This window comes from Panthera onca, chromosome D3, assembly GCF_046562875.1.
Source record: "Panthera onca isolate mPanOnc1 chromosome D3, mPanOnc1 haplotype 2, whole genome shotgun sequence".
NCBI classification, from domain to species: Eukaryota; Metazoa; Chordata; class Mammalia; order Carnivora; family Felidae; genus Panthera; species Panthera onca.
This window is the reverse complement of record NC_138350.1, coordinates 2,209,514-2,225,863: the sequence shown is the minus strand read 5'-3', so window position 1 is coordinate 2,225,863 and position 16,350 is coordinate 2,209,514. Positions and strand designations below refer to the sequence as shown.

The window sequence follows — 16,350 nt, the reverse complement described above, 5'->3', positions numbered from 1 at the left end:
AGAGAGAGCACGGGAGGGGCAAGAGAAAGGGAGGGAGAGAATCCCAAGCACTGAGAGTGTGGAGCCAGACACGGGGCTTGAGCCCACAAACTATGAGATCATGACCTGAGCTGAAATCAAGAGTCGAGCGCCCAACCAGCTCAGCCCTCCAGACGCCCCGGTGGAGCTCAGTCTTACATATGAGGCTTTTACCTAATTCCTAGTACAGTGCAATGCTTCTTCCGTCCTCTGGCTGGTACGTGAGACAGAACCTTCAAGTATTTGTTCAAGAGACTGATACAATCGCCACTCTCGGGCAAAGTGCAGGGTAAACATGGGATAAAAATTAAGCCACTCGACGTGGTTCATGAGATGAGTTCTTGTGAAACTCCGCCCCATACAGATGTGCCATTTTGGATGACAGCAGACTAACCCAACTGGATGATCTCCACTGAGAAGTGTAAAGCTAAGTGAACAAAGTGGGGGCAGGAGTTGGAGTTCAGGATGTACACTGAGGAAGTGTGGCACTTCCTGGTGCTGGGGAGGTCTGGTCTGCATTGCAGTCTCTGACATCTTGAGGTTGCAAAACAGTCCAACTGGAAGAAGCGTTCCGGTTTGTCTGCAATGATTTTTCACGCGCAGCCCCGGCCCCGTGACTTGCTTCGGTGAAGAGAATGGCGGAGCGTCCCTGGGCCGGGTCTGGGCCTAAACCTTAGGAAGTTCTGGCAGCTTCTCCGATCACAGCCGCCACACTTCAAGTGCCCAATGGCCTCGTGTGTGTGATGCTTCCGTGGTGAGCACAATGGTGTGGATTACCCCACCACTGCAGAAAGTTCTGTCGGTCAGTGCTGCCCTATGCAGTGGGCACGACCGGTTGCTGCCTGTCCAACACGCCCACCTGCCTGTCCTGCAAACAGAATCCTGATTCCGCTTGGCTGTCTGTTCTCCATTTGTCCTCCCCCAGCCCGCTCCCCACCAGCTAACCGTGTCGCTCAGGAGAAGCTAACTTCATCTTTGTTTCTGGATCCGACTAGTCAAAACCAATGCTAGTCTGTCATGCCTCTTCTGAAACCCAGACTCTACCCAGTCGAGACGCGACGTTCCCCCAGGGCCCAGCAGAGGACAAATGACGTAAATTGGCCTGGTCAGGCTGAAAGAAAGGACTCTTGTACCAGCCTGCGAGAGAGACACTCTTCCAAGGGGGATATGGATTAGGAAGCCTGAGGCCCTCATTGCTGCTGGCAGCTGTCTCACACTCCCGAGACGAACCGGCTGGGGATGTGGACAGCACGGCGGAAAATCAGGGAGAAGTTAGGTAGTGAAAGATCACAAATCGTACACTGTTTAGGCCACGTGCTGGGTGTTCCGTTACTTGTAGCCAAGACTCACCCGTCATGATTCTGTTAAAAAGTAAGAACATAAAAGGAGAGGGGGTGCCTGGGTGGCTCAGTCGGTTAAGCGGCCGACTTTGGCTCAGGTCATGATCTCATGGTCCGTGAGTTCGAGCCCCGCGTCGGGCTCTGTGCTGACGGCTCAGAGCCTGGAGCCTGTTTCGGATTCTGTGTCTCCCTCTCTCTGACCCTCCCCCATTCATGCTCTGTCTCTCTTTGTCTCAAAAATAAATAAACGTTAAAAAAAAATTAAAAAAAGAACATAAAAGGAGAAGGCAGCCTGATTGTTGTCTCACATTGGGCCAGTTTGTGCTTTGAGCTCCTGCCTGGCCCCTGCAGCCCATGCGTTCTGAGCCCCTGTGCTAAGCCCCAGTCATTGTAACACTAAATAATTGATACAAGTTGACGGCTCACCACTGTGTGGAGTGGACTTGTAATACGTGCCTGTTCCTGAAGTGACTGTGTGAGTCTCTCCTTTGAACCTAAAATAAATGAGTAAATGACCTGAGTCGCACAGCTGGCGTCTGGGGGATAAGTATGGCGTCCGTCATTTTACAGAGTACAGCTTTGTCACAGCCTCTTCGCCTCAAGGGCCCTGTGGGAAAGCGAGCCTTAACTGCAAGGGCGCAGGGGTGTGGACTGGGGTGCACCACTGGCTGTCAGACACGGGACCCTTCCCTGCTCCAGCACTGCCCTGTCCCCTGGGAGGAGGTGCGGTCTGATGGAGTGAATTCAGAAGCCATCAGAGACTGAGCACATTTCAGGGGCGGTCGAACCTCTCTGACCTTTTCATAATATTTCCGCGGCTCATTTCATCTCTGCGTGGCTCGCCCCTTGCTTCCAGACAGTCGTACCTGTTTACTCACAGTTTCGGCTTCCTCAAAACGCCGGGTCACAGCTAGCCATCACGGATGTTCTGTGCCGTCTGTCGTCACCAGTCAACCATAGTCCGCAAGGTGCGACGGCTCGGTGTCAGGGCTTGCGGCCCATGCTTCTGCTTTTCTGCTCCCCGGTTCCATCCTGGGGACCACGACAGGCCCTGCTGGTCTCTGTGCACCAGACCGTGGTGGGAGGCGTTAGCAACGTTACAGTCAGGCCATCCTGTCAATCTTTGGACTCTCCTCGGGGACAGACTTGTCAGAAGTTCTGTTTATTTCAGGGAGTCCCTGTTGTAACGGTTCGGTCTGGCTGCACAGAATCTAGGCAGAAGCAGAAAAGATAAGCAGTAGAGGCACAGTCAACCCACGGGGTGGAGTCAGGCCTTCCATTCTTTGGCCCACAACAAAGCCAAACTCACCTGCCTGCGCTGCGTGAATTAATTCAGCTCTTGGAATGATGTGTGTTTTCTTTTTACCGGGGAGGTGAGAGTGCGTGGCCAGGAAGTCGGGTTTGTTGGCTTTGCCTTTTTTTAAGCACTCATTTTACCTGGCCTTTGTGCGTAACGACCTCTGCTTCTTGGGGTTATGTTCTCATGTGCTTTAAAAAACCCCGGGCCATCTGCAACAGCCAGGCATTCACCAGCAGAGAGGGAAGGTAGGAGAGAGGGGGAAAGTGAAAGATCAGGAACTTCCCCTTCCTCCCTTTTGAAGACGTGCCAGCTGTGGGACCACACCTAACCATCCTGTCATAACCACCACTCTATAACTCCTCACGAGTGTCTTAATGCCTATTGCAGTCATAAAATAGGTAATCGGTAGCTCCAAGTGTATGTATTTGGTTTTTAGATTAGGCCTCACAGAAAAGGTCAGTGAAGAGGAACCCGCGGGAAAGACCATCAAAACACACGCATAAAATAATTCAGCAAATGGTAATAAAGACATTTCCAACCCATGGAGAAAAGCACGGAGTACTCAATGAATTCTGTCAGAATAAGCAACTATTACATGTGGGAAAAACAGTTTTCACACTCTGAACCAGCATCAATTCCAGATGGCTAAAATATTGTCATGGAGAAATAAAAGAAAAAGCATTAATTAAAAACGTTGGCAAACGGAAACTCTTAGGGCAGAGAATGTTTTCCTAAGCCTAACAGTAAAGCCACAGGCCATAACAGAAGACGGTTAAGTATCTGACTACATAAAGACTTAAAACTTACTTGCGTAAAAGAGGGTAATTGCTGTTGACAGCAAACAAACTTAAACAGTACTTGAAACACGTATGACAAACTTAGTGTCTTCATTTTACCAGTTCTTGGGAGTCTTATGGGATGTATTGGGTAAACATCCAGTAAATAAAACGCACAAAGTGAGTGTCCCGGCGTCCTGGAGGACGGGCTGCCCCGTGGCCCTGCTCAGCATCTATTCTGAGGACAGCACCTTCTTTCTTGGGGTAACCTGTGCCCCCTGTGGTGCAGGCAGGACTGGCCTCCCCTGGGCGGGGTGTGGTCATGTGACCTAAGCCTGTCCGCTCTGTTGAGCTACGTGATTGGCTCAAAGATGGGATGGTGACCCAAGTTGGTCTAATCCGGGCTAAGCCGTGAAAGACATTTCTGGGTCTAGGTTCTGCCCATCGCTTAAAATAGGTTTTTTCCTGGACATTCAGTTGTGAGCCCATAATTTCTCTTTCTGATTAAGCAAGTGTGACTTTTGTCCCTTGCAATGGAAAAGTTCCAGCTAATAATACAGGCAATAGGCACACATGCATGCACACAATTTACACCCACGTGCACACACATTACACGCACACACATATTACACATGCATGCATGCACCTTACGCACATATGCATTACACAGGCCTACACAAGCATTGCACACGCACACATTACACACGCATACACATTACACACATGCACACACATTTTTTTAAAAAATGCCCTTCAAAGGGGAAAAAAAAGTTAACACTAATAATTTAAAAACGCAGAAAGACGGGACACGTCACTTGAACTGAAAGGCAATTTGGGGGAAGTGAAGTGTGTGTGCCCATAAATGGCCAACGGGGAGATACGTTTGGTGCAATGTTTCTAGAGGGCAGTGGGTGTTCATTTCAAAACCGCATTCGTCGACACTCCGTGCGTAGTGCCATTTCCAGGAATTTAGAATGCACAGAGACTTAGCTCTAAAACGTTCGTTGCAATGTTGCCTAGAATAGCAGGATTGGGAGCAGCAAAGAGGTACAGGAGGAAGGCATTGATTGTAGCGCATGGGGACACTGGGATGCTGTGTTCTTCCTCAAAGGATACAGGGTTCTGAGGTGGAAACCATTTAGGACACACTGTATTTGATTTCTCTTGTTACTAAACAAATCACAACTGTAGCAACCAACACCACCAGCCCACGCTTGTGTGAGTCAGGAGTCTGGGCGTGGCTGACTGGTTCTCAGCTCAGGGTCTCACACAGCAGAAGTGAGGTCTCATCTGGAGCTCTTTCTGGTTCCCGTGGCCGTGGCAGGATCTAGTGCGTTGAGGCGGGCGGTAAAGGTGCCAGTTTCCTGCCAGCTGTCAGGTGGGGGTGTGGGGGTGGCCTCCGCCCCAAGGGCCTGCCTCTGCTCCGTGCTCGTGGCCACCGTGGGCCCCAAGGGCAGCGGCAGAGAACCTCCCCGACCTCGCGTCCCTCTCACACCAGAGCCTTGTTGACATCAGGAAACGCCCAGCACCTTTAAAGGGACAGTTACTGGATGAGACTCGCCACGCATAATCTCCCCATTTTAAGGGCGACTGATTGGGAACTTAGCCTACAAATTCTCCTCACCCCACCACCTGGTTGGGCGTTTGATTGAATAACTGGAAGATGACAGGCATCAGGAGGCTGGAAATCTTGGGGCCACGTTAGCACTGTGCCTACCACGATTATTAAGTAAAAGTAAAAAAGAGCAAATAACAGAACAACAACAAAAACCCAACCCGTGTAAAGCATTTTTACTTTTTGTAACGCAATGACAAGCACAAACCAAAGCGATGAAAGTCGACAACAAAATACCGTGTCCGTATAGCCGAGTCAAAGGGACAGCGGCATCCGTTCTGTCTGCTACTCTCGGAGACATCCTACCTTCTCGAGTCTCCGTTCCTTCATCTGTAAAGGGCTGAGAACAGTAGTGCCTACCGTCCAGGGTGGGGGGAGGCCTGGTGGGGGAGTAAACTGCCCAGTGCCTGCAACCCTGGTGGCCGCAGGGGGGTGGGGGGGTGCGACTGTTTTCGAGATTAGAGTCACAGAGTCTGGAGAAACCTGAGACCCAAGTGCTCAAGGTGTTTACCTCAGGGCAGTGGGATTCGGTGTGATTTTTAAATTCTGTTTTGTGTATCTGTATGTGCTAAACATGTGGGCGTTTAATACAAATAAATGAAAAAATTTAAAGAATAAATACGGCTCTCAGCATACGACAGGTTGTTACTAGCAGCAGGTAGAATCTCTTCCCTTTCATCAGCCTCTGACGTGCACAGAATTGGACCTTTGTCTCTTGTGTTACAAGACCCATGGGGCCACAGAGCAGCAACGGTGCGTTCACGCGGACCGTCTCGTGTGGCAACGATGAGAATCTTGGGGATGAGCTTCCTTGTGCTGAAGAGTTAAGAACCCACCACGCCCCACCTTCAGAACAGCAGTGGGAAGAAAGGGCTGCTTGCCTTTTGCTGAAAGTTCGAAGGGAAGATCGTCCGGTTCTGGTTGACTCCCCACCCCCCCAACCCCCCCACCCCCTCCCCCCCCCACCCCCCCCGTTCGCCAAGCAACACTAGAAGAAACCAGTTCCTTTAGACCTGTGGCTTTCTTTTGCATTTGATCATGTCAAGTGCTGTCCGGAAAGCCAGAGAAAGGAAAGCTAACCAGGGCACTTAAACCACAGTTGTCTGTGTGTCTTCTGATTTCAGGAAGATCCCCGCCCCCCACCCCGCACGCCACGTTTCTAGTTCTCAGTACTGTGGTGGGGGGACAAAGGTGGTGCAGAGACTGGAACCTGATAGAAAAAGAGAAGGAGCGTACCTCGTTTGTTAGTGTCATGAAGCAAAAAGAGAGAGAGAGAGGAAAAAAGACGTCAAGTGTTGATTTTTATCATGAGCCATTTCTAAAGTCAGTATCTCGCCCCGAAAATGCGATCACTTTTACACGGGGCAAATAACATAGTTTCATTGTTCCTGGTGCCGTGAACTGGAGAAGTAGTCTAAGCAAACACTATGATGAAAGAAAAAATAGATTTTGCTTTACATATATTTTAAGGCCCTTGTGTTAGAAGCATCTGGAGAAACGTAAGAGATGCTTACGACCTTTTCTGTTCTAGTCATGCCCCCCCCCCCCACTAATTATTTCTATGTCATCCCGTGATATCACATTTGTCTGTGAACCCTTTTCACTGCCTACTTGGGAGAATCACAAAAGACTTCACCAAAATGAACTAATTAGCTATGATACTGTTTACGGTCCTTCTTTTGTCTCCTAAATGGGCACACGGAAGCAATGAATGAACAAAGAAATGGGCCCCCAAAGATCTGTCAGAATCTCCTACCCTACAGAACAGGTGTATGCCAGAAAAATCCAACGACAGTGAATTTCAGCCCAGCAAATCCTATAGCAGCACTGACTTCCATTAAAAAATCAGGAGGGGCGCCTGGGTGGCTCAGTCGGTTGAGCGTCCGACTTCAGCTCGGGTCATGATCTTGCGGCCCGTGAGTTCAAGCCCGCGTCGGGCTCTGTGCTGACAGCTCAGAGCCTGGAGCCTGCTTCGGATTCTGTGTCTCCCTCTCTCTCTGCCCCTCCCCTGCTCATGCTCTGTCTCTCTGTCTCAAAAATAAATAAACATTAAAAAAAATTTTTTTTTTTAATCAGGAATGCATCATCGTGGGAACAAAATTTCACAGCAGTGCAAATTCAACGATTTCACTTAATTCAACAAGCATCTACCCGGTGCCTACCCTACCGATGACATCTTCCCAAGCAAGGGGGAGGTTGGAGCCATGACTAAGCTCAGACTCAGGGATAGGAGGATTGGGAAGGGTCCCAGCACGGCGGTCAGGGCGTTCACACAAGCCATCATCTTTGATGTGGGCCTGTTAGTGGGTGGAGTGCTTTGCCCTGGAAAAGATCTGTCCACAGACAAGCCCCTGGAACCTGTTATTGCTAAGTGACTGCCATTTGATTCAGGGTGATAATGTGCCCAGCAGTCACGCTACGTTTCCCAGCTGCCCTGGATGGAAGACGTGGCCAGGTACACGGTAAGATAAAGGCCTCAGGGCTGGGTGACACTCCAGGAGGAGCTCTTAAAAGTAAAAGTGTCATTTTGTTGTGCCCTTTTGCCCCTGCTCCCTGCTGCCTGGAACGTGAGTGTGATGGGTGGGGCTTCAGCACTCAAGCTTCACCTTGTGGCCCTGCTGGGAACAGAGGCCAAACACTGGGATGCCGGAGTTAGAAATAAACCTGCGTCCCTGGTGACTGTGGAGCCAAGAAATAAGCTTCAGATTCTTCTTAAAACAGGAATTGAAATGGAGATCATGAAGGAATTGAAGTGAGTCATCAGCCACCATGGTGAACTGAAGAGCCCCGGCCCAGCCCCGTTGTGTTAAATTAAACAAAGGCCCCTAGACCCACCGGGCTCTGATGCCTTGGTGCTGAAGTGAATAAGCCCGGAGGGAGCCTGTAAAGGCCTCAAGGTTAAGGTTACCCGAATCGAAATGTAAGAACAACCAATCAGAGACAGCCAACTAGGCTTCAGGCTGTAGCCAATTAACCATCTGGCTTTGCGTCAGCATTTTCTGTGTACAGGTCTCTCCCGGAGCTCCTGTCCTGCCCCAACCTCTTCCAGTTTAGCACTTCTCCCCTGGAATCAACTTGTGCTCAAATGAACTTAGAAAAGCTCAATATAGCCCAGTTTATCTTTAACACATCTAAAGGGGTCGGTTGCCTCTTAGATCTGGTCAGTTGTGGAAATGATGGCTTCCTATCTGATTTCTCAAGCATCATCGTAGATCCCTGGTGCTGATACCCATCGGGCAGACGCTGGCCACCCCGGCGCGGATGGCAGTCCTTCCGTGGCCTCCTCTGGCTCCTGAGGGAGGGGATCTACAGTCACCCCTGCTGTTGGCCCCTGTGGGAAGAGACCCAGCGCCTCATACATCCCATGGGAGCAACCGGCAACTACCCCTGGGTCCCAGGGGGCTGGAAGTGGGGGGCGGGGGGGGGGCGTGACCAGCCCTGGTCCCTGTGGGAGGGGACCCCAGATCCCCTCTGCTGCTGGTCCCCAAGGGAGCAGACCTACAGCCTGGCCCCCTTGGGAGCAGCCCCACAGCCACACCTGGTCCCTGTAAGAGCGGACCCACGGTTGCCCCTGGACCCCTGAGAGTCCAGCCGTGGTCTCTTCTGGTTCCCCTGGGAGGGGCCCCGAGGAACCCGGGGTGCCGGTCCCGCGGGAGCGGTGTCGCGCTCCCTCCCGCCCCCCCGACCCCCCACCCCGCGCGCGCCTGGGACCCCAGCGCCGAACCGGCGAGCGCGGGCGAGGCCTCGGGAGCGGCGGGCGGAACCGACCGAGCGAGCGCCACCGCCCGCCGCCGGGGTCCGGGTCCGCGTCCCCGGCCCCGCCCCCGCCCTGGGCCTGGTCGGCGGCGGCGGGCGGTCGATGGCCGGGCGGCGGCGGCATGCGGCTCCTGTTCCTGGCCGTGCTGCGGCGGCACACGGGCAACGCCGTCACGGCCGAGCGCGTCCGGTAGGTGCCGGCGCGGGGCGCTCCTGGGCCCCCGGCCCCCCCCAGACCGCGCGCACAAACGGACGGGCTCGGCGCGCGTGGGGCCTGTGCGCGCGCGGGGCCTGGACCGCGGCTCCCGGCTCCCGGGCCCGCCGCACGCGCCGCCCCCACGGGCCGCTGGGGAGGGGGTCCGGGGTGGGGGGGGGTCCCCACGCGGGTCCCGGCGTGCCTGGCTTCCGCGTCCCCGGAGCGCCCAGGTCTGGGGACTGCGCGGCGCCTACATTGCGGTGGGCAGAAGACAGCGCGGAAGCGCAGGGCCGCACGCGGTGACACGCGCAGCGTTATCTGATGGGGCAGGGACCGCTCTGTGCACGGGAGCCCTTTGGGCAGGATGCTCCGGGAGGCCTCGCGGCCGGAGTGGCGTTGGCGCGGAGTCCTGGGTGCAGGAGGGTCTGCTGAAGCCCGGGCTTCGGGAGGGTTTCCAGCCCAGGGCGCGGCACATTTGCGGGCCTGCCCTCCTCCTTGGGGTGGGCGCCCGCGGTGGGGGGGGGGGGGGGCGGGGACGTCATTGCTCGGGGCCCTGCCGCCCGCGGGGGCCTCCCGGCGCCCCCCCACCCCACCCCCGCGCTGTCTGGGCGCATCTTCCTCTTCCAGGGTGCTTACCTTCTCCACACTCACTTCTGCAATTATCTTGTCCTTTGTTTCCCTGGGGACTTGTTCTCTCCTCCTCACTGGCCTGTGAGCCTCCCCGGGGGGGGGGGGGGGGGGGGCGGGAGCAGATTGCTGCCTGGGCTTAATGGAAACAACTTCTTCTTTTTTTGAACCGGCTTGCTTCATGAAATTTCTTAATTTACTTCCCCTCTGCGGGTCAGCTTCCCCATCATTAAAATGAGCCATCGGGGCAAAGCCCACCCTTTAACGTCCCTTTCCACTGAAACATGTTACGGGTCTTCTAAAGACGGAGAGCAGCAGGATCCTCTCTCATGACGGGTGGAGGGTACATCAGTTTTCTGAGCTTGGCGATTAGGATTTCACGGTGAGGATGGGCATCATTCGGGTTTATCTGCCGTCGGACGGCAGTGACCCTGCTTCACTCATGGGCACCCACAGTGAGGAGGGCAGGGTGGCCTCTGCTCTCGTGGAGCACGTGCCAGCAGGGGAAAGACTCTGCGGGAGTGAAGAGAAGTAAAGGAGGCAGCTCCAGACGGTGATTAGGGCCGTGGGCTCAGGGGAGGCTCTCTGAGATGGTGACATTTAAGCTGAGACCTCTGTGACCGAGCGAGGCAGTCCCTGAGATCTGGGAGGACAGCTGGGGAGGAGGGTAATAGCACGAGCACGGGTCCCGAGGCCAGCTTGACATGCCTGAGAGACGGAAAGAAGGCCAGGCTCTCTGGGAGACACGAGTCAGGGGGCGAGTGCCGGGAAAGGGTGTCAGAGAGAGAGGCCAGGTCCCACAGGGAGCCAGAGAAAGCATGTCTTTCTTTACCGTTTGGCTCTGGATGTGAACTGTCCATGTGAACCTCAGGCCCCCAGGCGCTCCCAGCCAGGGGGCCGTAAGCAGAAGGAGGCAGGCATGTCCAGCGAGACTGCTGGCCTTCAGCTGGGGCGCGGGGCCCCTGAGTGACTCTGCTCTCTTCCCAGCTGTGCTTCATGAAGCATGACAACAATTGTTCTTTGTGCTTCGGTCTGTTCAGGGCCAGCTTTGTCTGCCCTTCGCCCTGGAGGGATTGCAGAAAAAGAAAAATCAGAGGTTGCCAAAGGCATCTGGTGTCGTGTAAAAACGGAGGTTCCTCGAGGAGAATGCCAGGTGTCCTGGAAGGGGAGGGGACGGAGGTCCCTATGAAGACAGAGGTTCTTGTGGAGCCAGAGCCAAAGACCCCTCTGACCCTCAAGTGACCGTGGACAGTGGGGGAGGGAGACCCCCAAATGCGTAAGATTGGGGTTCCCTTCAGTCTAGCAGAGGAGGGTGTCTGAGTTAGATAAGATGGGAGCTTTACAGAGAAAAACGGGGCCCCTTCTGGTGCATCTGTTTGTAGTTGTAAGTTAACCCCCTGTCCGTAAGTAGGGACGCTGAATCGTCATGAGTACATCCATAGGCAGGTAGAGGTGAGGTGTCCCGAGAGCAGGGAGGTGGGTGACCCATCCCAGGCTAGGGGAAACACACAGACCGGTGGAAGACACAAACTCTGGGGCAGGGCTTCCTGCCTTCACTTGCGGGCTCCCCAGCACGTGCGACGTAGGTCCGGTCACCTGAGCTCTGCTGCTCAGAGTTCTTACCCACAAAGAGGGGAACTGATATGACCTGCCTCATAGGTTCCTTATGAGGTTTAAATGCGAGTTCGAACATTTTCAGCATTTACAACAGGGCCTGGTGCTCAATATGCATTTAATAAATGTGAGCGATTCATGATACCATGGGCCCTAACTGGCCAGGTGGGGAAGGCTGGACGTACAGGGAGGACGGTGTCCTAGGCAAAGGGGCAGCGGGTGGGACCATGGGGGAGAGCACATCCCTTTCGGATCCGAGTTGTGTGGCCTTAGCAATGCCCGATATGCTAGATGAGTGATTCTTAGTGGGATCAGGGGCCAGAAGGATGTGCAGAGGAGGAAGGAGCAGTTTTGTCCCCCGGGGGACACTGGGCATTGTCTGGAGACATTTTTGGTTGTTACACTGGGTGTGAGAGACCACTGACATCCAGTGGGTAGAGGCCAGGGTGCTGCTGAACAGCCTACGATGCCCGGGGTTGTCCCCACAGTGGAGAATGATCCAGCCCCAAATGTCAGTAGTGCTGAGAGAAAACCCACTCTGGCTGAGGTGGGCAGATAAGGCTGGAGAGGTAGGGGGGGCCCAGTCACACCGGACCTACGGTTTTGGGCCACCAACAGAATTAAGCCACCAAAAGCTATCTGACTTCTGTGTTGTAGAAGGTCCTTTGGGCTGCATTCTGGAGGGTGGATGAGGATGGGCAGAGGAGGCTAAGTGTGGGTTTGCCACATTTCAGGAGTAAAATAAACAGGGCTTGGCTGTGGAATGTGGAGCGTGTCAACGACAAAGCTAGAATAATCGAGTGAGAGGTCTGGTGCCCTTTATCCAGGGGAAAACGAGGCACGGAGCAGGGCCGCCCCATCTCACAAGCAGGGGAGAACTTCCCGAGGGATCGGGGACAAGAGCGGGTTTCGTGGAGCCTTAGAACCGCAGGGCGGAGACAGGCCTGGCTGGCTGGGAGGTCGGGGCTCCTGGGTCCCGTGAGCCAGCTGAACCCAGTCGGAGGGGCCCGACTGGTGTGTGCTAGGTCTCCTCGAAAGTGATGCATTTCCTGGCTACTGAGGTTCAGGTTTGGGACGTGGGCCAGGCCAACGGGAGGTCTCCATTTTATGGGTCCCGAAAGATGAAGAGTTTTCGAAGGTGCAAGCTTGGAAGACGCTGTTTGGGGGGAATAGTTTGTCTGGGGATCAGTCACTAGACAGGGACACTCTTACTGTCTGTGTGGCCCTTCAGGTACCCCTCCGTGTGCTGTGCATGTGAGCTCACCTTGTGTTCTTTAAAGAAAAAAAATTTTAACATTTATTTATTTATTGAGAGAGCACGAGCAGGGGAGGGGCAGAGAGAGAGGGAGACACAGAACCCGAAGCAGGCTCCAGGCTCCGTGCTGTCAGCACAGAGCCCGACGCGGGGCTCGAACCCACGGACCGTGAGATCGTGACCTGAGCTGAAGTCGGACGCTTAACCGACTGAGCCACCCAGGCACCCCAAAAAATTTCATTTATTTTTAGAGACAGAACAAGTGGGAAAGAGGGGGGCGGGAGAGAGAGAGACAGAGAGAGAGAGAGAGTCTTGAGCAGGCTTCACGCTCAGTGCGGAGCCCATTGGGGCTCGAACCCACGATGCTGGGATCATGAACTGAGCTGAAAACAAGAGTCAGATGCTTAACCAGCACAGCCACCGAGGCGCCCCAGTTCATTCTGTGTTCTAACTCCGGGGCCGGCTGTTAATTAGCATTTTAAATACCCTAATCTGGAGTTGTTTCCTAAGCACTGCAAGTGTTAGATTTGTTCATTAGCGTAAAGCATCTCAGAAATAATTACCAGTGTCGAGGGTCTGTGGTTTACTGGAGGGGTTCTGGGGGCCCCTGTGTGAACACGTAGTCAGGGAGTCAGCCCCTGGCCCCACTGTGGTGCAGATTCAACCGCCAGGTTGGCTGGTCTGGCTGTCCGAGCGGTGGGCAGAGGGGACCTGTGGTTTCCCCACCCACCTCTAATCCCCTGAAGCTGTAAACATTTCCCGGAAGAACCTGACAACAATCTTGACAAGCCTCTAAATCAGGCGGACGGGTTCAGATCAGCCCTTAACAAAAAAGGTCACAATTAGGAGGTGCTCTGGTAAGTTAAAAACAGGGTCAGAAACCTAGGGAACAAAGTTCATTTCACTGGTGGTGGAGAAATAAATTGCATGAGTAATGGATGTAAGATATATGTGTGTATATATATATATATATATATATATATATATATTTTCCACACAGTTGTTTTCGTGAAATCATGGGGGATCCATAGTCTCAAAAGTGGGAGGCTGGTCCTCAGAACCCTTGAAATAATCTTCTCCATCAAGGCCGGACAAAGTTATGGCCGAGGGCCAAGCAAGGCAGGGCCTGTCCTATGAGTACAATCTGGAGGGCGTGGCAGCTCCCAGGGGTGGTGCTGGCCGCTGCTTGCCAATGGCGGTGGCTGTCCGAGCAGCTGGACCGCGACCAGCTGCCCACAAGCCCCAAGGTGTGTACTCTCGGGTCATTTCCAGGAAAGGACTTCTGACCCCTGCTGTGAACCAAGCTCTTGTTGGGGCACTGGGGGCCGTGCCTGGAGCTTTGACTGCAGGGCTCCCACGGGCACAGGGAAGGGCAAGGCTGAGGCTGTTCCAGCCCGAGAAGGGCGTTCTGAGGCTCAGCGACGGCCACGGATGATCGTGCTGGCATCCCAACGAGCACGAGAGTCACCCACGGGGCGCTGGACTTTGCACGGAGGCTGTCGCCGGCTTGTCCTCTTTCTCCTTCCCGAACAGGGTGTGCAAGACTGGGCACCGCTGTAGATAACGGAGGCAAACAGAAGCCTGTATGGAGATGCGCTGGCAGGAAGGGAGTGTCCCCAGGGTGGCGTGGACCCAATCCGGACTCCTTCCCGCTGTGGTAGTCCTGGGTTCCACGGCGGCCGCCCAGCGTTTGGGAGGAAGGAAAAGTGAGAACGGAGCGCTCACAGGACCGCAGGCTGCTGCGGAGGCCACCGGGGTGGGGGTCGGGGGGGACGAGGGAGAGCGGGGGTCTGCGAGCGATGGGAAGGGCCTGGGAGAGGACAGGGCTGGTTCCGCGGACCTGTGTGTATGGCAGAGTGGGGCCAGGCCCTGCGGGGGGTACACACTGCGAGCACATCCTGTGTGCCGTCCCGCCAGGGGCTGCGAGACCACAGAGACACCCCTGGCCCAGGGCGGGACACACGCGTCCCAGCCAGGCCGCGAGAGGCAGACACCCAGGCTGGGACCCAGGCGGCCCTGGCTTCCGGGGCGGAAAGCGCAGGGGAGCCAAGGGAGAGGCACGCTCCGGTGAGGATGGGGGGGAGCTGCGCCCTGTGCTGCGAAGGGTCCCTGAAATGACGAGCAAGGGGGCTGGGAGCTGGCGCCCGGGGCCACCGCCCTCCCACCCCATCTCACCCTGCAGCCCTGGCCAAGCCTAAGCGGGTGGCTGGAGCCTTGCTGGATACACCGAGTATGGTACAAAAGGCCAGGGGAGAGGAGAGGCCAAGGTATTGACAAGAAAATCGCTGAAATGATGGGAAAAGGAATCTTTGCCGGGAGTGGGAGGCGGGGCGGCTTGGAGGTGAGGGGCTGTGAGGTCAGAGGTCTTTGTGGTTTTCGTGATTGAGGAGCCTGGGGGAAAGATAAGATTGTGGTCAGAGACTGGATGGCTTCACACAGGGCTTGATGTGGCAAGCAGGTGAACGTGAACGGTAAAGGCTCTATGCTCCTTGTCCGTAGCGGCATCAGAGATTTTCAGCTTTAAGTAACTGAAAGCCAGTGCAAACTGCCTGGAGAAGGCAGGGGACTGAGCGGCTCCTCCTGTCAAGGGTCTGGAGGTGGGGCAGGCTTCAGGCTGGGTTTTGCAGCTCAGACGGTAAGGACAGGAGTCCACTCTTGCCTTGGTCCACTTCCCATTCCTGCTGGATTTTCCTTGCTGGTCCCTCCACTTCCTGCCCAGCAAGAAGGAGAGTCTGAGTCTCCACAAGTCCACCCCCAGGTCCCAGGGCTACATGTCCAGGGCGGGGGCTTGGGCAGCTGGATGTTCCGATGGGCACAAGCCAGCAGGAACATGCCTGGGCCTGGGGTGGGGTGCCCCCTACTCGGGTGGGTGACAGGGACATTCGGGGTTGTAGGAGGGGGAACATGGGATGCCTCTGCTGTGGAGGCCACCAGTATGGGTGTGAAAGGTTCACTAATTTTTATCAAGGAAAGTGGAAAGCAGACCCCCAGGAACTTTTGAACACATTGAAGGAGCAAGAAATACCTTTGGGAACATTAAAAATCAGAAAATTCCGGGGTGCCTGGGGGGGCTCAGTCGGTTAAGTGTCCGACTTTTCTCAGGTCATGATCTCGCAGTTCGTGAGTTCGAGCCCCACGTCGGGCTCCGTGCTGACAGCTCGGAGCCTGGAGCCTGCTTGGGATGCTGTGTCTCCCTCTCTCACTCTGCCCCTTCCCTGCTCACACTCTGTCTCTCTTTCTCTCTAAAAAAATACAAAATCAGAAAGTTTTCCATAGATACTAAAACACCTTTTTTTCTCCTGGTAAATTGGCAGAACGGGCAGTACTGGGACAGCTGCCTACCTGGTCCCTGAAACCGTGCGAATGAGTGCGTCATTTTACATATTCCAGTGGCCACATTAAACAAAGCAAAAAGAAATGCATAAAATTAATTGTAATGTATTCTTTTGAACTCAGCATGTGAAAAGATCATGTCAACGTTTCATCACTCCAGAAATTTTTAATGAGCTGTGTACGTATTTTACACTTAGCTCATCTCTATTCAGGTGCTTAACACACCTCTTCAGGCACTTAGCACATCACTTTGGGCATTTAGCACATGTCTATTCAGGCACTTAACACATCTCTGATGGGGTTTTGGAGCCTTTGGGAGGGTGGGGGGGGGGGGTTCAGAGCCAAAGGCCAAGAAAGAACTCTTGACATCTTGGTGCAAAAATATGATTTTATTAAAGCTCAGGGACAGGTCCCGTGGGCAGAAAGAGCTGCCTCTGTAAGTGTGACAGTTTATATACTGTGGAGTGGGGGGGGAGGTGAAGTCAAGAGGAAGTTTCTTAAAGGGATTTCCATCTGCTAA

At 54.4% G+C, this 16,350-nt stretch overlaps 1 protein-coding gene and 2 long non-coding RNA genes across 11 annotated transcripts in view; 1 reads left to right on the top strand and 2 right to left on the bottom strand.

Moving 5' to 3' along the window:
* The window catches only part of GLT1D1 (glycosyltransferase 1 domain containing 1), a 92,712-nt gene that overhangs the window by 1,510 nt on the left and 74,852 nt on the right, over positions 1-16,350 (top strand). The window contains exon 1 of one of the 9 annotated variants that reach the window (XM_060612065.3): positions 8,888-8,995. The exons of 7 other annotated variants lie outside the window; for them this stretch is intronic. In XM_060612065.3, the coding sequence (XP_060468048.1) occupies positions 8,928-8,995 (68 nt within the window). In that variant the 5' untranslated portion in view covers positions 8,888-8,927. Of the gene's footprint in view, positions 1-8,887; positions 8,996-9,762; positions 10,011-16,350 lie in introns of those variants that run through there. One more of the 9 variants, XM_060612066.3, reaches the window with a different exon arrangement.
* On the bottom strand, positions 624-3,892 carry LOC132665257 (uncharacterized). Its single transcript, XR_009604031.2, has 2 exons — positions 2,668-3,892; positions 624-2,569 (listed from the first exon to the last, which is right to left on the bottom strand). It is a non-coding gene; the product is annotated as an uncharacterized LOC132665257 (long non-coding RNA).
* On the bottom strand, positions 7,603-8,852 carry LOC132665256 (uncharacterized). Its single transcript, XR_013551418.2, has 2 exons — positions 8,774-8,852; positions 7,603-8,380 (listed from the first exon to the last, which is right to left on the bottom strand). It is a non-coding gene; the product is annotated as an uncharacterized LOC132665256 (long non-coding RNA).